General features: G+C 49.3%; 1 protein-coding gene across 5 annotated transcripts in view; it reads right to left on the reverse strand.

Annotated features, from left to right (window-relative positions):
- The window catches only part of IKBKB (inhibitor of nuclear factor kappa B kinase subunit beta), a 47061-nt gene extending 22881 nt beyond the window's left edge, over nt 1–24180 (reverse strand). For 3 of the 5 annotated variants that reach the window (XM_053578324.1, XM_053578322.1, XM_053578325.1), the window contains exons 1-5: nt 24052–24180; nt 22903–23025; nt 14789–14883; nt 13455–13572; nt 11028–11097 (exon numbers count right to left, since the gene is read on the reverse strand). In XM_053578324.1, coding sequence (XP_053434299.1) covers nt 11028–11097; nt 13455–13572; nt 14789–14883; nt 22903–23007 — 388 coding nt within the window. In that variant the 5' untranslated portion in view covers nt 23008–23025; nt 24052–24180. Of the gene's footprint in view, nt 1–11027; nt 11098–13454; nt 13573–14788; nt 14904–22902; nt 23026–23840; nt 23925–24051 lie in introns of those variants that run through there. The other 2 variants (XM_053578323.1, XM_053578326.1) reach the window with 2 other exon arrangements.
- Between the last annotated feature and the right edge of the window lie 477 nt (nt 24181–24657).

The following is a 24657-nucleotide window of genomic DNA, read 5'->3' on the forward strand; positions in this document are numbered from 1 at the left end:
TCCTAACTAAGACTACAAAAGATAAAAACATGGGTTTAATAGTATCAAAAACAGATAAAATTACCTTTATTTGAAAATGGTTTGATTGCCTAGAGAATGCAACAGACTAAAAACTGGAAAGAATTCCGTAAGTCGTTTAGAAGCAACAAGTATATACAAATGAAGAGCTTTTCTCTACATCGGTGACACCCAGAGGAAATGGAAAAGAAAAACAATCCCTCCACGCAACTCTATAAAACACCACGGCATAAACTTAGCAGAAAAGTAGTGCTGTGTGAGGAAAACTATACCGCACGAAGAAAAACAGGACAAAAAACATAAAAAGGTCTCAAACGTTTATAATAAAAGATGCTATAAATAAAGCCAAAAGACAAAGGATTTTGGCTTTATTTATAAAAGACATATATATATATATATATATACATACTTTATATACATATATACATACATATATATATTTATTTGTAAAAGACACACAAAAAAAACCTGTACGTACAACACATATACCACGGGGAAAACGCACCTAATGGGCTGAAGCTCTTACCAATCAGTAAGAAAACAGCCCAGCAGGAAAACGGGCAGAGGACGGGAGGTGGCCATTTACAGAAGAAGAAATACAACCACTCAAGCTCAATGACAGCCCAAAATGCAAACTAAAGCAACACTGAAACGCCTTCTTCACTACCAACAAGCAAGACTTTTTGGTGAGAAATAAAGAGTTCTCCTCTATGTTACTGAAGGAGCAAAAATGGGTAGCACTTCAAGATCTGTTACATTTTTAATGTTATTTCTGTTTTATTTCTTCTTTTAGAGACAAGGGTCTATGTCGCCCAGACTGTACTTGTCCTCCTGGGTTGAAGCAAGGCATCCTCCCACCTCAGCGTCCTGAGCAGCTGGGAATGACAGGCGTGGGCCGCTGTGCCCCAGCCATCTGTGAAATTTCACAATGTTATTATTTGACCCACTATTTCCACCTCCTGGGAATCTACCTTATAAAATCAAAAGCTTCATGACACACGTATAAGGATATAAGGATACTTATTACAAAGCTTGGAATGAAATAATTTGAAATATTTAGGAAGAAACTGAAAGTCAACCATGAGGAAGTGGTTGAACTAATTACGGCAGATACGCACTGTAACAGGCGGCCCTGAGATCTGGACTTTCTGATGCAGAGATATGTCAACCATGTGCTGCCAAGTTAATGTATGACCTGTGTTTTGTTTAGAGAAAAAAAAAAAGCCAAAAGGCGTAACGATACTAACAGGTTTAACAGTGAGCCCTCTCCATGCCACACACACACCCCCGCTCGCCACTCTCTCTGACACACACACACACAGGGCTCTCCCCGGAGCAGGAGAATGACTTCTACAGAAACCAAGTGATCAAAGAGGCAGAGGCACTGCAGAGACTCTGGGCTGAACGTTTCCTGAAAACACATTTCAAAGTCAAACTGAAAGCGCAAACAACTGACGTACACCTTATTCTGGGAGCTACCGATCGGAACATTTAGCCACACAGGCTGACATCTCAGATGTGAAACCTTGGAACCAGAAGTGTTTTGGACTTGGGTTTTCCTAGATTTTGGAATATCTGCCTGTTCACAATGAGCTATCTTAGGGAAGAGACCCAAGTTTAAACTTGAAATTCATTTGTTTCATATACACCTTATACCTACAGCCTGATGGTAATTTTATTACAATATTTTTAATAATTTTGCACATGAAACAAAGTGTGTTAAGTACTTATGTGTGGAATTTTATACTTGTGGCATTATAGCAATGCTCAGAAAAGCTTCAGATATCAGAGTATTTCAGATTTCATATTCAGATGCTCAACTTGAATCACAAAATCTCTGATTACATCTATCCGTTCACATTTCATACTTGTTATTTTTCTTTTTTTTCCTAACTGACACAGTACATTGGCTTAGGTCCAATCAATGTTCAAAAGAAATGAAAGGCATACTGCTTTCCATGTGCCTAAAAAGTTCCACTCCACCGTGTTCCCAATTGTATTTAAGTTCAAAGACCAAAGTTCTTATCAGCGCTTTCAATTTTGTTTTACTATTTTTTATTTTTAAAAAATCAAAGCAGGCCAGCTGCAGTGGCTCCTGTAATCCTAGCACTGTGGGAGGCTAGGAAGAATAGAAGTGGGAGAATCCCTTCAGCTCAGCCTAGCAAGAACAAGACCCTGTCTCTATTAAAAACAGAAAACTTAGCTAAGTGTGGTGTCACACACCTGTAGTTCCAGCTACTGGGGGAGGTTGAGGCAAGAGAATCTCTTGAACCCAAGAGTTTGAGGTTGCTATGAGCTATGGTGATACCACAACACTTTACCCAGGGCAACAAAGTAAGACTGTGTCTAAAAAAAAAAATCAAAGCAAAGTACAGTAAGGCACTCTAAGAACTGCACCAACATAGCCCTGAAGACGGGGATGGCACGACTCCTGAGCCTGGATGGGGTGGTAGGCAGCAAGGCCATGGGGTGAGTTGAAATGTTCACTCACTGATGGACTCAGCCGTGACCAACTTTGGTGTAGGACACACAGCTGAAGAGTATGGGTGTATAATACGTATAGATTGGTAAAAAGTATAGATTGGTTTGATCCAAAGCAAAACATAAGTTGAGACTCATCGTAATCTGAGAAGGGGCATGGGCCCAAACTGAGACAAGGCCCCCACAGCTAGAGGTGAAACATCTTACAGCACATAATGCGGTGTCAGAGGTGAGCTGGTCTGAGAGTCCCCTGGGAGAAGAGCCCTGAGACAGCCTGAGAGCTCCCCACACAGCGAGAGAGAGTTGACAGAGCCTGCCAGCATGCTCCCCACACAGCGAGAGAGAGTTGTCACCCGTGAGGAGGGACAGCACCACGGAAATGGAACCCACTGATTACTATTAATAGGTAACTCTTTTAAGCTTAAGCAACTGTACATGACAAACTTCCATCCTCACTTTCGGGTGGTCCTTCATTCTCAATCCTTTGGTCAACTTACCGTAACAGTGTGGAGGTGAAGAATCTAGCAGGCACTGTTACATGTAGTTTCTTGAACTGAGTGGGCGTGTGACCAAAATAGTAAAAATTCTGATAGGCAAGACCTCCTAGATGACTCCTCTCACAGAACAAGCTTCAAAACTTGGTTCAGTCTGACTGTGCTACATTTTACAAAATAGTAGATGCAGCAAAATTGTCTCAGGAATCTGGGCTCAAATTTGATGGAATATAAGATAACTGAGATTAAGAAAAAATACTCTTGGCTGGCACAGGGGCTCTTGCCTGTAACCCTGGCACTCTGGGAGGCCAAGGCAGGAGGATCACTTGAGCTCAGAAGTTCAAGACCAGCCTAAAGAGCGAGACTCCACCTCTGTTAAAAATGTAAAAACAGGCCAGGTGTGGTAACACACGCCTATTGTCCCAGCTACCTGGGAAGCTGAGGCAAGAGGATCACATGAGCCCAGGAGTCTGAGGTTCCTGTGAGCTACAATGACACTACTGCCCTCTACCCAAGATGACAGAGCAAGACTCTGTCCCTTCCCAGGAAAAAAGAACGAAAAATACTCTTATGTCTGGAAGTTATTTTTTTAAAAAACCTTAAATCCCTGGCTATAGTCATAATACCATTTATAAAAACTGAAAACTAACACCACAAAACATAAAAGGCTAAGAGTTAACTTCTCATGTTCCAATTATAGGAGAATTTTAAGAAGTACCCACTCCGTGAGAACTCTTTTTTTTTTTATTTTTTGAGACAGAGGCTCACTATGTCGCCCTTGGTAGAGTGTCTTGGTGTCACAGTTCACCTCAAACTCTTGGGCTTAAGCGATTCTCTTGCCTCAGCCTCCCAAGTAGCTGGGACTACAGGCGCCCGCCACAACACCTGGCTATTTTTTTGTTGCAGTTGTCATTGTTGTTTAGCTGGCCTGGGCCAGGTTCAGACCCGCCAGCCTGGGTGTATGTGGCCGGCGCCCTACCCACTGAGCTATGGGCGCTGCCCTCTGTGAGAACTTTAAACAACATAGTGGCTTCTCCTAGGAGAGACACTCCTCTAAGAGGGTCCAAGTGACGGACACACCACAGAAAAGTACAGCCACTCCCCACTGCCGTTGTCAGGAGTGGTGCCCAGGGGGACACCCAAGCCCTCCCTTAACTCATGAGGAAGACATACATTTAACTGAAGGATGTGACGATCCTTTAATTCTTACTGATGAACCAGGATTCCAAGTCACAACTGCGGTGTATTTTTTTCAGATCTTAAACCAGGAAACAATGAATAGACAGGAGCAGCCAGACTCACACAAAGAGCAGGTGTGTAAGGGTCATGACTATGGAGCCCACTCCCCACACTAGCAGTCTGAAGGGATTACTAAGCTCCCCTGAGAACGCTTCTATTTGAGATACATTCCATACAGAAGCAATGGAAAAATAAAGGAACCAAAAAGTTGAGACAGAGATAAGAGGAGAAAAATGGCACCAGGGAGTGGGAGGGCAACAGGACGTTCAGTCCCTCAGTGGAAATGCACTGGTGCCTGCAATGTGACAGCCACCTGGGTGTCACTGGGCTTTCCAAACAAAACAGGTTGAAAGGCCAACTGTGGACATGTGAAGGAAGACTCAAGCCAGCTCAAGTCTTCTTGGCTAGAGCAGCCCCTGGTTAATCAGCAAGGTGAGCAAGGCTGGAGCCCGGCTCACTCCCACATGCATTCAGTGGGCGGTATTCAAGGCTCACTCCCACATGCATTCAGTAGGTGTTATTCAAGGCTCACTTCCACATGCATTCGGTAGGTGCTATTTAAGGGTGTCTTCCGTGCACACTGTGGGAAGTGAGCTGCCGAGTCAAAGCGTCTTCTTTCCTCACTGCAGTCTGGTCAACTGAGCCCAGTCCCAGAAGTCCGCCTCCACCTCAACATACAGCAGAGCTCGCACAATGAGTGCAGGCATCAGAGGCAACCGAGGGGGGCCCATGGAGAGTCCCTACGCCTGACAGGTCAGAGCAGTCCCTACAGGCAGGGCAGGTCTGAAGCCACCCCACAAAGGACAGGACGGTGTGGGATCCTCAGGAAGTGCACCCCAGCAAGGAGCAGCATGTGAAGTTGGTGGGGGAGCTTCCAGGTGGGCTCTGGGCATCCTGCATGTGGCAGGCTGGCCACAGTGGATGGAGAGATGCCTGGGTAAGGGGCTTGGCCTTTACTGAACAGTGGATTCTGATGAAGGAGTCCTCTCGCAGGCATGAAAGATGGGTCAGCATAACCAGGGGGACAAGAAGGCCGTGGGCTAGATGGGGAGGGTGGGGTCCATGATGTGCGAGGGAGTGGCAGGGTTTGGGGACTCCCTGCGTGGGAAGGTGTGGAGCACAGGGCAGATTCTGAGATTCGTGCCTGGGCAGCGGGCAGGGAGAGGGGCCCACTGACATAGGAAGAGGATGTCAGAAAGGAATCTGGCTGAGGAACAAGTCTAGGACTCTGATTTTGAAATGATATGCGGTAGAAATATCCTGTGGATGTGGCGGGGAGTTTGGGATGGGGATTAGAAGTGAAGACTTGGATTTGGGGACAATGCGGGTGATCAAGATGCCCTGAGAACGGCCTGCACACAGACTACTGGGAAGCAATAGGGCGTGACTGGGCCAGGTTTGGAGAGGGACGACAGGCGGGCGGGGAGTGAACAGAGCCAGGAGGGCAAGGCTCCTGGAGAAGAGGATGCAGGGCACCCAGGGGAAGCATCAAGCAGGACAGCCGGGGGAACGTCAGAGGCATTCTGAGGCCACCATTCTGAAAACCAGCTCCTGGAGAGTGGAAAAGCGGCACAGGAACAGGGAGAAGGGAGTGCAGAGGCCCAGACCCCGCACCCTAAAGCTGAGGACGCTCAGGCCCAGAACGTTCCGTGTCTCGCCCAAGGTTCCAGAGCTGGGAATGTGGAGGAGCCAGGACTGAACGCCAGCTGTCTTCCGCATTACTGTGCTCATCATGTTAACCTGCTACCTCTGCTTTCCAACACACGTTACATACGAGTGAGCAGGTGGCCATCTTTGGTCATACTCAGCAGTGCAGCTGGACTGATGCAGGTGGCAGGACAAAGAAGAAACTCAACCGAGTGCCCAATTCTCTGATTCCAGGAATGGAGCTCCCTGCAGCTGTGTTTTCTCTGAAATCCTCTGTGCTCTTGCTGATGTCCTGGCTGCCTGCCAGGAGAAGCTCCAGCAGGAACAGCAATAGTGACAGAGAATAAAGTAGAGAGAAACGGGGACGGGCTCCGAAGGCCCAAAGGACAGGACAGTTAGTCACCAGCAAACTGGCCACCTGCAGAACCCAGAAGACAGACTCCAGTCTAAGATCTGCTAAGGCATGGCCATCACACAGCCGGGCTCTCAGGAACAGGGAATGTCACGGTCTGCCCTTACCCTGAGCACTCAGGGGTTTCCTCCTCCACGGGCAGAAGAAAACACACTCCAATATTTTCCAAAGGACAACGAGCAAGCCTGTTTAAATAGTGTCCACTTACTTATAACTTCCTTCAGCTACTTCAGGGTCACGTTATTGGGAAATCCAAGTCATTTCCAGCTGCCTCTGCACCTGCCCCCAGAGCTCTCATTGGCATAAAGGCAATGGCTACCAGGCTCATCCTAGTGCAGCACAGGGTGGGTCCACCCCTGTGCTAGCCGGTTTCTGCTCACTTTCTCACGTGGACCCTGCAGCATCATCTTGGGCAATTTAAAGTTTCACTGGAAAAACCCTATCCATCTCTACCTTGATGCCTTTTTATTTTTTTGGCCGGGGCTGGGTTTGAACCCACCATCTCCGGTATATGGGGCCGGCACCCTACTCCTTGAGCCGCAGGCACTGCCCTACCTTGATGCCATTCTGAGCACTCGCCTCTGGGAGGTTAGTAGCACAGAAGAGATTAGGGCCCAGCAGGTGTAGCCCAGAAGAGAAGGCAATGAGTCTGGACCCAGCAGTCAAGGGTGCGGCTCCACCACTTATCTGAAGTTCGTTCCAAGTGCGGGCCCCACATTTCCTCCGTTGCAGTTGCCACTGCTATTCTCTGCCAGATAGAACAAACTGGACCAAAATATGCTCAGGAAATGTTTGAAAATACAAAATAGTTAGGTTAGATCTCCAAGAAAAGCTTTTAAGCTCTGGCTCAGTCATGAGAAATAAATTTGACCTGGTACACAAACTGCGAATGAAAATGGAAGTAAAATACATTCCATGGGCAACCTCAACTACAACCCGAAATCAGGGGATATGACTACATCCAAGTGACTGAGGTGGGGACGGGTCTGAGGACAACTCAACATTTTCAGGAAGGGAAGACTCATAAGACAGCCACCTCTCTGTCCACTGGATCCTGTCCAGGTCATAACCCAAGTTAGGGCCTGAGGCTTTTCCAAAGGGATGCCGAGAGGCCAAATCCAAAAGGGGAGGAGAAAGGGGCTGACACATATGACTGTGCATCGTGCTAGGAACAGAGACCATGCTCCGGGCCTCATGAGCACCATCGCATGTCACTGTCACGATGTTCTAAGGAAGTGAGCACCGCCACCATTTTACAGCTAGTAAAACAGACATCCAAGGCCGGGCTTGGTGGCTTACGCCTATAATCCTAGCACTCTGGGAGGCTGAGGTGGGAGGATCGCTTGAGTTCAGGGGTTCAAGACCAGCCTGAGTAAGAGTGAGACCCCATCTCTACTAAAAATACAAAAACTAGCTGGGCGGTGCCTGTGGCTCAGTGGGTAGGGCGCCGGCCCCATGTGCCAAAGGTGGCGGGTTCAAACCTGGCCCCGGCCAAACTGCAACAAAAAAATGGCCAGGTGTTGTGGCGGGCGCCTGTGGTCCCAGCTGCTCAGGAGGCTGAGGCAAGAGAATCGCCTAAGTCCAGGAGCTGGAGGTTGCTGTGAGCTGTGATGCCACGGCCTCAACCGAGGGTGATTAAAGTGAGACTCTCTCTCTAAAAAAAAAATAGAAAAACTAGCTGGGCATTGTGGCAGGCACCTATAGGCCCAGCTACTAGGGAGGCTGACGCAAAAGGACCGCTTGAGCCCAGGAATTTCAGGTTGCTGTGAGCTAAGATGACAACATAACACGCTAGTTTAAGCAACAGAACAAGACTCTGTCTTACAAGGAAAAAAAAAAAAAGTTTAGGCCGGGCACAGTAGCTCATGCCTGTAATCCCAGCACTCTGGGAGGCCAAGATGAGCGGATTGCCTGAGCTCAGGAGTTCAAGACCAGCCTGAGCTAGAACAAGACCTTGCCTCTAAAAATAGCTGGGTGTTGTGGCAGGCACCTGTAGTCCCAGCTACTCAGGAGGCTGAGGCAAGAGAAGTGCTTGAGCCCAGGAGTCTAAGGTTACTGTGAGCTATAACACCACAGTACTCTACAAAATGAGACTCTGTCTCAAAAAAAGAAAGAAAGAAAAAGAGAAAGGGAAAAAAGTTTTAATTCTAGTGTATGAATACTTCAAAGTATTATTTCCAACTTGGGGTCGGAGGGAAGAAAAAAATAATGTATAGAATTTAATATCTGTCCACCTACGGGAGAGCTTACCTGTACTCATTACTCTGCTTTATGTGTAACACATACAATGTGAATAAATACTAATAATACAAAAGCTACTGCACAACTCAGTGGTGACTGAATTCAAAATGCACCTGAGACCAAACAAATATGTAAGCAGTAGGTCTGGTAACCTGAGTAGAGAATCACCTGAGGAAGTAAGAAGCTATCTGGGAAAGGAAACACTTGGGTGGACTTGAGCCAGTAATTTAAAGGCTTTCTTAACAACTATTTGCTAAATGCATAAATAACCTAACGAGTGAAAAACATATTTTAAAGAATAACATCACAATGAATCCCAAACAATAATAAAAAAAAAAATAACATCAAAGAAAAATAACTTGGCAAAGTACTAACCAAAGAGAAACAAAATGTAGTAGAACCTCTGTAAGTTGACCACCCAACGGACTGTAACGAACTGTCAACATACGGAGGTGGTCAACGTGAGGAACCAGGCCCACTGATACGTACATGTGGTGTGTGTCCAGTCTATGAAAATTAGGTCAACTTAAGGAGGCGGTCAATGTAGGTGGTCAGCTATGGACCTTCTACTGTATTAATAAAAGTTGCCCATGAAGAGCAAAAGAATATTTACCAACCTACAAACCTGACTGGAACCCAATCCAACAGAGAACAAACTAAGAAAAGCATAAAGGTACAGTCGAGGTAATGTGGATAGGCAGAGCTCGTGGCCAGGTATCAAGGAAACGGGCCACGGTGTGTGACACACTTCTTGGGGGCGGGACACTATTAATAGAGGGATTTCACCCAGCAAATGCAATCAGTATAACATGGCCTATTGTAAAAAATAAAACAACAAAAACAACAGAAAAGATAACAGGTTGCATAACCGACTTGTGCGGCAGAAATTCTTCCAGGCAGAACTGAGAAGGCCCTTCCAGGACACCCGTGTGGCACAGTGCACAGAGGAAGCTGTAGGCCAGCAGTGGATAAAACCGGCGTCACGTCAGCTTGCCCTCAATATGAACCCCGCTCACAGGGACAGACACAGGAGACACAGCCAGACAGGAATTTTGTGTCAGACTGTTTAGATCTGAGCCTTAAATGTCATTGCCTGACTCTTCCCCCTTCATTTCGTTGGTCAAAAGAAGCTGAGTGGGGAAGAGGCAGACCCACTCTAGCGAGGCCCAGTGTTTGAGGGACTGGAGGACCACCTGTCCTTCCAGGCTGAGTGCCAGAGAACACGGCTGTACAACTGGGGTGAAGTGGGCCTCGGTGAAGGGTATGTTGAGTTTCATGATCCTCTTAACTTTTCCGTGTATTTGAAAATTTTTAATAGAAAAAGTTTCAGCAAACAGAAAGTTGTATACAGGGCGGCGCCTGTGGCTCAGTCGGTAGGGCGCTGGCCCCGTATACCGAGGGTGGCAGGTTCAAACCCGGCCCTGGCCAAACTGCAACCAAAAAATAAGCCGGGCGTTGTGGCGGGCGCCTGTAGTCCCAGCTGCTCGGGAGGCTGAGGCAAGAAAATCACTTAAGCCCAGGAGTTGGAGGTTGCTGTGAGCTATGTGAGGCCACGGCACTCTACCGAGGGCCATAAAGTGAGACTCTGTCTCTACAAAAAAAAAAAAAAAAAAAGTTGTATACAGCTTCAAGAGGCTGGGGTAGAGGGAGGAATGAAATGTGGGAACATTCCCTAAAGACAAACCTGGAAAACTCCGAGGGTGTCCCACCTGCACCCGTGAGCCACAAGCAGATTATGTGAAGACTTTTTCACTAATCTGTGGTGGCAGATACCACGAATGTTTTTTTTTTGCTCATCAGCTTTCCATTGCGTTTGTGTATTTAATTCGTGGCCCAAGACGACTCTTCTTCCAACATGCCCCAGAGATGCCGAAAGACTGGACACCCCTGGTAGATCCCAAACTATCAGCTGTGCCAGCAACCTTGGAGATTTTCTTTAAAAGCCCCAAGCAAGTGTCTCTCACTTCTGCTGTCAGGTGCTGACTCAGAGACTCCTCTACGTCCCCTACATGACTGAGCCCTCCCCATGTTGAGTTATTCACTCTTCCCCCTGAGGCCAAAGGCAGAGACCCTCCTGTGAGGACTCCAACAATACAAAAGGACTCAACGAAGGCACTTTTTCCTATGAAAGTGGTGGCAGGGAACTGCCAATGTGGGAGCGGAAAAGTTCCCTGCCAAGGAACGAAATGCACTCAGATGACAGCCCATTCCACCGCTTCCAGGAAAGGAGGGAGTGGAGCTTTTTAATGGGAAAGGAAACCTGTTACTCTATATACATAATTCACTTGGTGACTTCATCAGGAAGGAAGGAGAATCTATTTGAGTTCAGAGCCTGCCTGATGAGCCCTTGCTGACCTCCCTTCCCAGCACCCCCTTCCCACCCTCCGCAAAAATGGCAGGACCGACGTGTCTCCCCTCTATGCTCTACAGGGACTCACAGGGGCACCGCACACTCCCCCAAAGGCTACAGCCTGACACCTGGGGCTGGGATTTACCAATGTCGCTCAGCAGGGTGAGGATGGCACCTTCCCGGAGGCCGCAGCAGTTCTCAAACTGGTTCAGGTACTGTTGGGAAGGGGAGAAGCAGCATTAGACGGAACAGTCACAGACCACCAGCAGGTTTAGGTGGCAGGAGCCTACGCTGGCAGCAGCAATGGTGGTTCCGAGAGCCGCTGGGCCCTCACATACTCAGCACTGGTCTTGGCTGCAGGTGTCTGGGGTGTTCTAAGGTGGAAGACGCTCCAAGTCACAGGTGCTGCTATAACTCTGAATGAAGGGAGCTGGAGTCTACGCTCACCCTCAACGGATTCTCTGACCCTGGGAGTCCCACCCTCTGACCACTCCCTGACATTGCTTGGCTACGTGAGGTGATGATGGTGGCTCAGAATATTCAACAGGTGTTATTTATTAATTCAGCACTTATCGTGTCTGGCACTGGGCCACACTCTAGGAGGATCAGCTCAGCAAAGCTCTGCCTGCGTTATCCCACTTAATCCTCACCACCACCCCAGAGGTGAGGCGGCTGCCATCTCCATTGCAGACGTGAGGAAACTGGCAAGCAGCCTGCACATCTGCCAGCACGCACAGCTGCTGGAGGGTGGCGCTGGAGAGCGGAGCCAAGTCCACCTGATACTGGAGCCTAACAGCTAGCCCTGTGCCTCCTCCCGACCGTCTGCCCCTCGGAGGCTGGAAGGCGGCCTCAGATGAAGAAGCAGCAGGGAGAGCAACTTTCCATCTGAGGCTTACAGTCAGCAGTAAACATTTACATTCATAAATGTTCAAGAATCCGTCCACCTTCATGACACACAGACTTTTAAAATCAATTCTGACTTACATTCCCTCATGCACCAGCCACACTTGTCTCTCAGAGCCCATGGGCGTAGATTTTTACTTTTTAGAGTAAGCAAAGACAGGCTAACTCATTTGGAGAACTAGGGAAATAACAGATCACATGAGCTCTGGGCTGCAATGCCCTCACCGAGCACCCCTCTGGATGATGGGACGGAGGCCCCCTCAGGAAGCAACCTCCCACCCATCGAGCACTCTGCACCCCACACGAGGTCAGTCATGTTGAAATTCTCTTCTTCTTCCTTCTTTCATGGCCTCCTGGCTCTTTGCCGCCTAGCAGACCAAGTCTAAACACCTCTGCCCTGCTCTGGAGCCCACTGTAATCTGACTGTATCCCGCCAACTTCCCACAGCTGCCCACTAAGGACTCTCCACTCAACAATGGCACAATTTTATCTCTACAAAACTGCAGTTAGTAACTGGCTGATTGTCAAAGGTTATGAAAATAAAGAGGAGAACTGAAGAGCTGTCAAAGTTCCCTGTTTCTCATCAGGGGCCGTGCCAGCAACTGTGTTCACATCCTGCTGTGAACACCACCCCGGACACGCTCACCCGGGGAGTCACCGGGGCAGGTCAGCCCTCATGGAAAGTTTCCTTTAAAAAAAAAAAGAAGGTACAAGGCCCAGAGTAGTAGTAAGAATAGCACGTTACGTCCATCTAGGAAACTGCCAGGGAAAGAGAGCAGAGGCGCCTGGGCACCCCCTGCCTTGCCCCAACATCATGGACTTCTGGAGGAAAGAGGTGGAGGGAGCTCTTTTTCCATACAAACAAATATTTTGTTCAGAGCTTTAACTTTTTGTAATGTGACATGACACTGCTGAGTCTCACACATGGAGACGTGGCCTGCAGGTGGGCTGTGGACCGTGGCCCACACTCTGGGCCTGCCGCTGGGAGAGCCCCGATAACCCCCACCCCTGACGTGGGATCTCATCTGTACACCACCCTCACAGGGTTGCTAAAAATCAAACGAGGTGAGGGCGTGCGAGGGAATTCTGAATTGTGAGGTCAGGAGGGCTGCCGTCACCCCGTGAAGTGTGCGTCTCAGGAAAGAGAGGGGAGCAGGCACAGCCCTCGGGCAAGTCAGGTGGATCTGGAGCCCGGGCCGGGCGCCTGATTACTAAGCCGGCTCCCTTCCTGCTCCACTCCTGACCCTGAGTGTGGGACTGCCACATCTGTGGAGAAAAGTCCCTCCTAATAAGGACAGCGGCAGGGCTGACACTGAAGGATTAAAGTGGCCCTGACATGCTGAGGGAGGAAAAGTTTGTTTTGGAACTCACCCAGTTCCCCAGGGCCCAGACCTGGTGATGATTTTTCCCTTGTCACTTTGGTAATCTCAGAGCAGAATGTACAGAAAGCCGTACCCTCCCTTTCTCATAAGCACTTCTGATTCAGTCTCTTGATTCACACACACACCATCACAGAGTGGGCACAGCAGAGGGGGGAAAGCAACCCACCAGAGCCGGTGTGGCTCCTCGAGCTTCCTGATGATGCAGTGGTGAGGTCTCCCCATTTCCCCTTCTGGTGTCTCACCCCTGCCCAGACAGGCTGTGCCCCACACCAGCCCAGAAGTCTCACCTTTCGGAGGTCCCCTCCTTGGCAGTACTCCATGGCCAGCAGGGGCAAGTCATTGGGGGCCAAGTTCTGCATCCCCTCGGGGACGTCCCGGGCAGCTACCACGTTGGGGTGGTTCAGCCTAGGAAGGAGTAAAAGCCTGTAGGGTGGAACCCTAGCTTCTGTTCAGACCTGTCCTCTCTCTCCAGGGCTCATCTGAGCTCGCCTCACCACAAAGGCCTGGAGCAACCTGGGACCGTGAACGTGAATGAAGGAAGACAGGGTCCTAGACAGACAAGTGGCCTTGGCACCTGCGTCAGTCAGCACCATCAACTTGGGGACGTCCTGCGTGATGTAGCATTCTTTAGAGCGCCCCAGCTTACTGCACTGCACAACTGCTTCTAAAAGCAGAGAAGGCAGGGTGACGTCCAATCTCGTGCCAAAGTGGGTAGCTGTAGCTGGGCAAAGAAGGAGGTGCCTCCTCCTCTCTAAGAGGGCAGCCAAGCCAGGCAAGGCGGCTCACCCCTGTAATCGCAGCACTTTGGGAGGCTGAGGAGGGAGGATAACTTGAGGCCAGGAGTTCTAGGCCAGCAAGACCCATCTCTGTAGGCGTGGGGGCTACACCTATAGTCCAGCTACTGGGAAGCCTGAGGCAGGAGGATGGCTGGAGCCCAGGAGTGTGAGGACACACTGAGCTAAGATGATGCCACTGCACTCCAGCCTGGCTATCAGAGCAAGATCCTGTCACTTAAAAAAACAAAAACTGGCTTGGCGTCCATAGCTCAGTGGTTAGGGTGCCAGCTACGTACACCAGGGCTGGTGGGTTCAAACCCGGCCTGGGCCTGCTAAACAAACAAACACCACCACCGCCAACAACAAAAAATTTAAAAAAATTAAAAACAAAAACAAAAAGAAGCTAGCAGAGGAGCAGCCTCCTAAGTCCTCTCAGCTGGCTCTCCTGGTGCTTACTGACACACAGTCCACTGTCCCTGCTGGAAGGCCAGCCTCCGTTTAGCGGACAAGCCCTGTCTCCACACTGAGGGAATAAACATCTGCAACAGAGTGACCGCACTGGGGAGCCACATGCCACAGAGTTTACAATATAAGGGACAGAAAGATTTAAAGGACAATTCACCATGTTGACTATTTTAACTTATTTGACCGAAAGCCCTTGGCAGGGCACAGTGCGGACTTTAAACGCTGCTCCTGCAGAAGTCCTTAGCAGGAAGACAGTCCCCTCTCCCCATAATCCCACTGGTGTCTTGCCAGCAGCACCGAGATCTGTGCCTTGTAGATGTGGTGAACTGGTGGCCACCGGGGCCCCTGGACCGCTGCCCCGCCCTCTCCTCCAGCTTCACCTTCTCATGATCTGGATCTCCAGGCACCAACGCTCGCGGTTCCGGGGGCTGAGCTCCTGCCGGCACTGCTTGATGGCGATCTGCTCCCCTGTTTCCTGCAGAAAAGTACGGGGGGGTCAGCAGAGAGGAGGCTGCAGCCACACCCCACCTTGTCTGAGGCACAGGAGCAGGGCCAGGGGCAGAGTCACTGCCTGCCATCACCTCCTGCTCTCTGAGGACTCGTGTGTGCCTCTGACCCAGGGCCTGGGGCCTGCTCCAGCAGGCTGTGTCCTCACCAGCCCCGCCTCCGTCCCCGCCCTCTGCATCCTCATTTCTGTCACTCTAGAGTCTACAGAGCCTTGCAGGCCTTGCTCCATTCCCAGCTGCCGTGGACACTTGGCTGACCATTCCTGCCTGGGCAATCTCTCTTTCCAAATCCTAACTGCTGCTATACTGGCTCAACCAAATGTCATTGCTGATGTTTACCTGCTTTGACCTATAAAAACAGCAATTTCACCCAGCCACTGTTACATTGAACAGTCACTCTAGAGTCTACAGACCCTTGGAGGGTCAGAATGCCACTCTGAGCGTCTTCTCTGTTTCTTTTTGAGACAGAGTCTCACTATGTTGCCCTCGGTGGAGTGCTGTGGCATCACAGCTCATAGCAATCTTTTGGGCTTAAGTGATTCTCTTGCCTCAGCCTCCCAAGTAGGTGGGACTACAGGCACCTGCCACGCCCAGCTGTTTTTTGTTGGAGTTGTCATTGTTGTTCGGCAGGCCCGGGCTGGGTTCGAACCCACCAGCTTCAGTGTATGTGGCTGGCGCCTTAGTCGCTGAGCTACAGGTGCCGAGCCCATCTTCTCCATTTTATGCAGAAGTTTTTCTCTTCAGAGAGACTGTGAAGACAACATGGCAGATGGAGCACAGGCTGATCCAAATTCCAACTCTGCCATTTGTTGGCTATGAGACTTTAGCAAACCACTTGGTCTAACTGTCAGAGTTCGTAAATATTAGCCCAACGCTGACACAGAGGAGGACCTCAGTAAGTGATGGCTCTGATCATTAGGTGCAACTTCTCTGGCTAAAGATACCAATGTTGGGGGGCACTTTCATATAATTTCCCCTGTGATAACTAAAGATTCTCCCCTGTAGACAAGTCAAAGCACCTGGAGGACCAGCATTACACTGGCCGGGGCCGAGGAACCAGCAGACAGAGGCACTGGACACAGGGGCATCCAGTGGAGAACACACTGGGTAACTTCTGACCCTGGACGCCGATTCAAGACCTCTCCCAGGTGTCTCCAAAGCAACTCTGTGGACTTCTCAAACTGAGGAATGACCCAGGAGGACGGTAGAGAACTTCCTGCCTGAGTCAGGCCTCTCAGCAGGCATTCCTACCCCCTCATCCCCTTTCTTTTTTTCTTTCTTTCTTTTTTTCCCGGGCTAGGGAGTGGTGGCATGATTATAATTCACCAACAGCCTCAAACTCCTGGACTCTAGAAATCCTCCTGCCTTAGCCTCCCAAGTACAGGCAGCCCCAGGGTTACAAGTAAGACAGGTTCTGTAGGTTTGTTCTTAAGTTGAATTTGTATGTAAGTTGGAACAGGTACATTTCCTATTACCTGTGATGTGATAGCGTCTGTCTGCGAGTGTGAGTTGTATGTTAAGTCAGATGTTTGTAACTCAGGTCTGCCCGTGGATGGAATTGCAGGTACATGCACCACACCCAGCTAATTTTTCTTATTTTTCATAGAGATAGGGTCTTGCTGTATTGTCCAGGCTGGTCTTGAACTCCTGAGACCAAATGATCCTCCTGCCTTTGCCTCCTAAAGTGCTGAGATTACAAGCATGAGCCATCATGCCTGGTCCCCCTCCACTTTCTATGTCTCCACTAAAATCTGTTAATTTTGCCTTAAATGTCTCTTAAATCTGCAGGCTTCTCCCTATGTCTCACTTGGACAACTCTGAAGGTTTCATACCTGGTCTCCCCACATCACCAGGGCAGTGCCAAGGGAGTCCCCTCCTAGTTGTAGCCTGAGTTGTTAAACCTTTGATGGCTCCAAATCAGCCCTGGGGGGAGTGAAGACGGGGTCAAGGTGCTCTTCCCAGGGAGGTGGTTTCCCAGCATGCTACTCCCCGCCCCAGGCCCTTCCAGTGTGCCCCGTGGCCAGAGCTCACCTCCCTCCAACATCTTCCCATCAAACACAACCTCCTGGGCTACCCTGAAGGGCCTGCCTCCCGCCCGTCCCCTGTAGCCCCTGCACATCCTCCCAGTCCTGCTGGCCTTCAGTCCCGCTACCCAGGGGGCCTCTTGGCAGGGCACTCCCTCCGCCTGGACCTTTTCCCCACCTCTCTGCCCAGCCCCCTCCTACCAATCCCTCAACTTCCCTGCCAAATGCCTCCTCCTCGGGAGAGCCCCCAACCCCAACTGACCCCACCCCTGCCAGAGGTCTCTGGCCACTGGGTCCCTCTCCCAGTGGCACTGATCATTGCTGGGAGTTGACATTTATAACTAGTAGATTAATAGCTGTTCCCTTCTCTAAAAAGGTTTGCTTTTACCACCCTTCTACTCATAATAGACATTTAATAAATACTCTGGGCTGACAGTGAACACACAGACAGCATTGGACATTTGCTGTGGGGCATAGAAGGAGCGCCAAAGTCGGATGCGGCTCTGGCTGGCCAGGAACGTGGAGCCTCAGCCAGATACTCCGAGCCCCAGCCATACACTCCAGCGGGGCTGAAAACTAATTCCGGTAGAACGAAGCCTTTGAGACAGGCCTGCGGAGGAGCAGGCAGCACTGACGTAAAGGTGAAGGAGAGGGAGGCCATCCCAGAGAGAGCTCAGCACCGCGACCCACAGCAGCCCACTGAGAGGAGCCGTGGCTAAGACAGGCGTGGGCAGCCATCCCGGAGAGAGCTCAGCACCGCGACTCACAGCAGCCCACGGAGAGGAGCCGTGGCAAAGACAGGCGTGGGCAGCCATCCCGGAGAGAGCTCAGCACCGCGACCCACAGCAGCCCACGGAGAGGAGCCGTGGCAAAGACAGGCGTGGGCAGCCATCCCAGAGAGAGCTCAGCACCGCGACTCACAGCAGCCCAAGGAGAGGAGCCGTGGCAAAGACAGGCGTGAGCAGCCATCCCAGAGAGAGCTCAGCACCGCAACCCACAGCAGCCCACGGAGAGGAGCTGAGGCAAAGACAGGCGTGGGGAGCCATCCCGGAGAGAGCTCAGCACCGCAACCCACAGCAGCCCACGGAGAGGAGCTGAGGCAAAGACAGGCGTGGGCAGCCATCCCGGAGAGAGCTCAGCACCGCGACCCACAGCAGCCCATGGAGAGGAGCTGAGGCAAAGACAGGCGTGGACAGCCTAGGCAGGGCTCAGATAGGGGGAGGGGTCTGGGCTTTTGGCTTCTTTAAAACTAAAGAATTAAGATTTTTGGAAAAGGGAAGGAACTGGAAAGCCATAAATGTAGCACTAATCCACACCCACACAGCTTCTTAGGCCCATATCCCACCTGGCAAGAGCTCTGCACAAAGGCTGTGCGGAGCCCCAGGTGATGGACGTCCAGCACCCCTGGACCAAACCCTTCCTGAAGGTGACTCTAGCTAAGCTGACCCTAAAGCACCAGCCCATCTAGAAACAGTTCAGCCCCAGTACATGTGGGGCTATAGAATACTCTGGCCTTCCTGTTTCAATGCCAGGCCCCAAACTACACCCTGACCGGGACACATGGGCGTCAGTTAACTTCTCTGGCCCCTCAGCCATAGCATTTGCTGGAATTCTGGTTTCCAGTTGGGTGTGAGAATGTTACCCCGGCTCCCACATTCCTTGGGGAACAGTTCTATCACTCACTGCTGGCAGGACTCAGGGAAGGGCATAGGATACCTTTTAACTAAATGCTATAGGAAGCTGACTATCTGGAATGACCCCTGACCTAGCTGACTAGCAGCCACAATGACCCTCTCTCCTCCCTGCAGCCAGATTCTTGGGAAGTGGTTCACAATTTTCCATGCCCTTCATCCAGAGAGGTGCTCAACAGCCCTTGATTACAAAAACAGGTGCCTTTTAGGACATGCAAAAAGGTAGAAAAATATCCTGTGTTCAAGGACTGGAAGAATTAATATTGTTAAAATGTCCATACTACCCAAAGCAAGCTACAGATTCTTGTAATAGTCTTCAAAGAAATAGAAAATCCTAAAATTCATATGGAACCAAAAGACCAAATACCCAAAGCAATCAACAAAAAGAAGAAAGGTAGGGGGATCACGTTCCCTGACTTCAAAATACAGTAGAATCTCTCTACTCTACCGCCTCCCCACACTGACCGCCTCCCCACACTGACTGCCTCCTCAAGCTGTCCTAACTCGGAGACAGGACATGCACCCCACGAATGTATCAGCACAGCAGGCCCAGTTCCTATGTTGACCACCTCTGTGTGTTGACCGTTTTTTTCCAGTCCCTTGGGTGGTCAACTTACAGAGGTTCTGCTATGTACCACAAAGCCACAGCAACCCAGATAGCATGGTACTAACATAAAAGCAAAGATAGAGACCAATGACAGAATCAAGAATCCGGAAAAAAAAAATCCACACATGGACAGCCAACTCACTTCTAACAAAGGCATGAAGAACATGGTGACGATGGGGAGAGGACAGTCTATTCAATAAACGGTGCTGGGAAAACTGGATATCCACACAGGCGAGAATGAAACTAGATCCCTTCTCTTACCCCGATCAGAAATCAAGCTAAAATGGGCTGAAGACTTACATGGACGACCCCGACCTATGAAACTACCAAGAGAAAACCAAGGGAAATGCTTGAGGACACTGGTCCAGGAAGAGATTTTATGGATAAGACCTCAAAAATACTGGTAACAAAAACTAAAATAGAAAAGCTTCTGCACGGCAGAGGAAGCAATCAACAGAGTGAAGAGACAACCTTCAGAACAGGAGAAATTACCGGGTAGCCATTCATCCCACAAGGGATTAACACTCAGAATATATAAGGAACTCAAGCAAATCAATGGTAAAAAAAAAAAAAAAATCCCCAAATAATCCAGTTTTAAAAATGGGTAAATTATCTGAACAGACATTTCTCAAAAGACATATAAACAGCTGACAGGTGTATGAAAAAACATCACTAATCATCAGGAAAATGTAAATAAAAATCACCATGAGATACTATTTCACCCCAGTTAAAATGGCTACTATTAAAAAGATAAAACAAACAAATGCTGGTGAGGACGCAGAGAAAGTGGAAGGCTTCCACACTGGTGGGAATATAAGTTAGGGCAGCCATTGTGAAACGCAGTATGGAAGTTGCACAAACAACTAAAAATAGAAATACCACATGACTGAGCAGTCCCACTACTAGAGCTATATTCAGAAGAAAGGACATTGGTACGTCCCATGTTTACGGTGACACTACTCACAGCAGCCAGCACATGAAATCAAACCTAAGTGTCCATTAACAAGTGACTACGTAAAGAAAACATGGAACATACACAAATGGAATATTATATAGACCAAAAAAGAAGGAACCCTTGTCATCTGCAGCAACATGGATGAGATATGCCACATGTACAAAGAGAACACCGCGTGATCTCAGCTCCCAAAATTTGGTCTCTTAGATGTACAGAGCAGAATAGTGGTTCCCAGAAGCAGGGAAGGATGGGGGCAGGGGAGGTGAAGAGATGTTGGTTATTTGGTATAAAATTACAGTCAGGAATGGCCTAGCGCCTATAGCAGAGTGGTTACGGTGCCAGTCACATACACCCAGGCTGGTGGGTTCAAACCCAGCCCGACCTGCTAAACAACAGTGACAACTGCAACCAGAAAACAGCTGGGCGTTGTGGCAGGCGCCTGTAGTCCCAGCTACTTAGGAGGCTGAGGCAAGAGAATCGCTTAAGCCCAAGAGTTTGAGGTGAGCTGTGACGCCATGGCATTCTACCCGGGGCAACAAAGTGAGACTGTCTCAAAAAAATAAAAGTTACAGTCAGGAAGAATGAGTTCCAGTGTTTGACAGAACAGCTGCACAGACTACAGTTAACGTAAGTTATTGTGCATTTCAGAATAGGAAAGGACTTTGAATGTTTCCAACATAAAGAAATGATAAATGCCTAATGGATATAGATATATCAACCTGACTTAACCATTACACATTGTATACATGTATCAAAACACTACATGTACCCCATAAACATGTACAGTTATGTGTCAAATAAAATAAAAAACAAGGCTCGGTGCCTGTAGCTCAAGCGGCTAAGGCGCCAGCCACATACACCAGAGCTGGCGGGTTCAAATCCAGCCCGGGCCTGCCGAACAACAATGACAACTGCAACCAAAAAATAGCTGGGCATTGTGGTGGGCACCTGTAGTCCCAGTTACTTGGGAGTCTGAGGCCAGAGAATCGCTTAAACCCAGGAGTTGGAGGTTGCTGTGAGCTGTGATGCCACAGCACTCTACCCAGGGCGACAGCTTGAGGCTCTGTCTAAAAAAAATAAAATAAAATAAAAAACAAAAGTTCCATCCTTCAAGGTGGGTCTGAATTTGGGGCAGAAAGTTAATTACAGCCATTTGGTGAGTAAGCATTCCCTAGAGCAATGGTCTCCAAATAATAAATATACCCAAGGTGTTATCCACAATGGGAATCCAAAAAAAAGAAAAGACAAGAAGCTTCAACCGTACAGTATTTTCCTAGATCATTTTTCAGAAGGTCACACGCTAAGTCCGGTACTCCAGCATCCTGGGGAGAGCAGGCATTCCACGTGACAGACAGGAGCCTGCGGACACGCTGCAGACCAGGTGCGCCCCACTTAGAAACATGGGCTGTACTATCCAATTGTGATAAAACGATTCACCAAACGAATGACTTAAAGAGATTCCTGCAGAAAATTTCAGTACATCTGAGTATAACACGTATTCCACAAACAGGAATAAGGGAGGACAGATGCTGCTAGTGTGGGAAGCTTAAGCCAGTCACATAAGGTGTAATGAGAATCTAATCAGACTGAAAGACTAATGAGTTCAAATAATACAACATTATAAAAATTACTGGAACTAGGTGTTTTCATCATTATCCTTAATGATAACTCTCACTTTCATGCAGATCTGTGTATTTTGTGCTAGGTGGTATTGCAAACGTCATAATTAGCAAATATTTAAAAACATTTTTAATGAATTCATTTTCTAACTACTTGTGTATTTATATATTTATAGAGTCTCGCTCTACCACCCCAGGCTAGAGTGCAGTGGCATCATCAACTTCAAATGCCTGGGCTCAGGAAATCCTTCTGCCTCAGTCTCCCAAATAGCTGGGATATAGGTGCATGCCACACTATGCAGCTACTTTTCCTATTTTTAGTAGAGACAGGGTCTCACTCTTGCACGGGTCTTGAAGTCCTAACCTCAAGCAATCCTTCTGCCTCAGTCTCCCACAGCGCTAGGATTGCAAGCTTAAGCCACTGCCCCGGCCTATTTCTGCATATTCATAACATTTCTCAGCACATAATTTATCAGTATGTTATTTATTGCTTCTATAGATGTATAATTTAAAACACATATAATATTATTTTTAAAAATTAGTATTTTTGTTTTTGTTTTGTTCCCTTTTTGGAAACAGGATCTTGTTTGATTGCCTGGACACAGGGCAGTGGCATGACCATAGGCAACTTGAAACTCCTGGGATCAAGCAATCCTCCTGCCTCAGCTTCCCACCCCCCAGTAGCTGAGACTACAGGTGTGCCAGGATGCCCAGTTAATTTTTCTATTTTTTGTAGAGACATGGTCTTGCTATGGTGCTTAGGCTAGTTCTGAACTAATGGTCAAGTCAGGTTGATTGGTAATGATATAATTGCTAATCTCCCTAAGTCCTATGATTACAGGCATGAGCCGTCATGCCCACCCAAGAACTTAGCCCTTTTTTACTATTTCTGTAATATTTAGGTGGCATAGTTAATAAAACTTGAAAACCACTAACCTGGAGAATCAGTGTGGCGGTCCTGATGGTCTTTTCCCAGTCCCCCTGGTCACTCTCTCCCAAGACCACCCAGGCCAAAGGTGAGCCCCTCTACCCATTCGGCACAGCCCTCCAGCCCTGCCTCTGGCCAGGCTGGACCCTCCACAGAGCCCCTACCTGATTGTGCCATCGGATGACATTTCCAAATCCTCCGGTCCCAAGGCGTTCTTTCATTTCCCAGGGCCCACATGTCTGGGTTGGCAGGGAAGGTGACCAGCTCATACTGATGCTGTGCTAACTCTGCGAGCAATTTGGTGTGGAGGACAAAAGGTTAGGGTTCAACTTGTAATTGCAATGTAAGACACAAACGTCTTAATGCTGTAATTGGGTAAATGAGGTGAAAGCTATGTTGATTAGTAGGATGTAAGCACTCCAATTTGTACAAATAATCAACACATCGAATCCCATAAGGGCATAAATGTATTTTTGACCTATGGACAAATGACTTAATAAAAAAAAAATAAATAAATAAAGGTTAGGGTTCAAAAATTTAAAGGTACACTTTAAAATAACTAAATGAGTGAAAACGTAACACAAAGAAATATTAAATGCCTGAGGGGATGATACCCCAATTACCCTGATTTGATTAATTCACACTGTGGCCTGCATCAAAACACCACATGTATCCTACAATGACACACAACTACTATGTACTATAATAGTTAAAAATTTAAAAAATGCTGACACATGTGAAGCACGGGCAACAGTTCCTGACACATGGAAATCTGCCATACACAGTGGCCCAAAAAACATCATTTGAAAGAAAAAAAGTTAAGGTTAAGCAAAAATGGAACTCAAGGGGCTGAAGAAGCTAAGATGCCACTGCACTTGGATGGGAGAGAAGAAAAACAACTGGTTTTTATTTTGTAAATACACCAGTTTACCCAAACTTTGTGGCCAACTTTCGTCTCCCCGCGCCCCCATCCCAGGTGCCTTGGGGAAAGTCTCTGCAGGGCGACTGTGCCCACGCCCCCAGTCCTAGCAGGGGGGACCCCAGCCCAGCACCCTGCTCTGCCCCAGGGAGAGAATCAGCTTCTGAGCTCTACCCCACTCACGTGTGCCTTTACCACGTCCCCGGGAACCACCCACCCCAGCCAGGGCTGTTCTGGGCTTCCCGACTCCAACGCGCACCGCGAGCCGTTCCCACGCCCGGAGCCCCCGCCCGGCCCCAGCGTCCCGCGCGGGCAGGGGGCGCAGAGTCCGCCGGGCGGCGGCGCGGGGTCTGCAGGTGGCACCTGGGCCCGCGCCGTCCGCCGCGGGACTCACCTGTCGGCGGGGACGCGGGGCGGGGGAGGCGGGGGCTGGGGCGGCGGGACTGCGGGCGCTGACACCCCCCTGACCACATTAAAATCGGGAATCTCGACCCAGTCAGCCCCGCACGACTTCCTCAAACACTTCCTGCTCTGACGTCACGGCGCACGTGGGCCGCGGCCGCCTCTTAAAGGGCCCGTGGGCGACGGTCCCGCCGGCCTCTGGGGCTTCCTGCCCAGGTGCGAGCCGGGCGGGGACGTGCGTGGCTTCCAGACAGCCTGGTGGGACCTGGGCAGGCTGTGCCCACTGGGAGACAAGAACAGCCCTAAAATGAGCCCTAGTACGCTCGTGTCCTCTTTAGACAAGCGACACCAACCTGCAGCCGTTTCTGGGACACGGGAGTTGGGGATTTCCTCATCCCCGCCCTGCCGAGGTGAACTTGACCGGGGCTTCCTAGGCTTTTAACCGCGTGGAATTTCCCGCGCCCCGCTGCTAGGATTGATTAGGGACTGTTTATGAGAATTGCCATTGCTTCCTGCCCTCCTGCAGGCGCTCCCCAGGTCCTGAGGCCCCTTAGTTCCGTGTCAAGAGTGATAAATCACAGCTGGACTCCCCAGAAGT

The sequence above is a fragment of the Nycticebus coucang genome, chromosome 24 (genome assembly GCF_027406575.1).
Source record: "Nycticebus coucang isolate mNycCou1 chromosome 24, mNycCou1.pri, whole genome shotgun sequence".
NCBI classification, from domain to species: domain Eukaryota; kingdom Metazoa; phylum Chordata; class Mammalia; order Primates; family Lorisidae; genus Nycticebus; species Nycticebus coucang.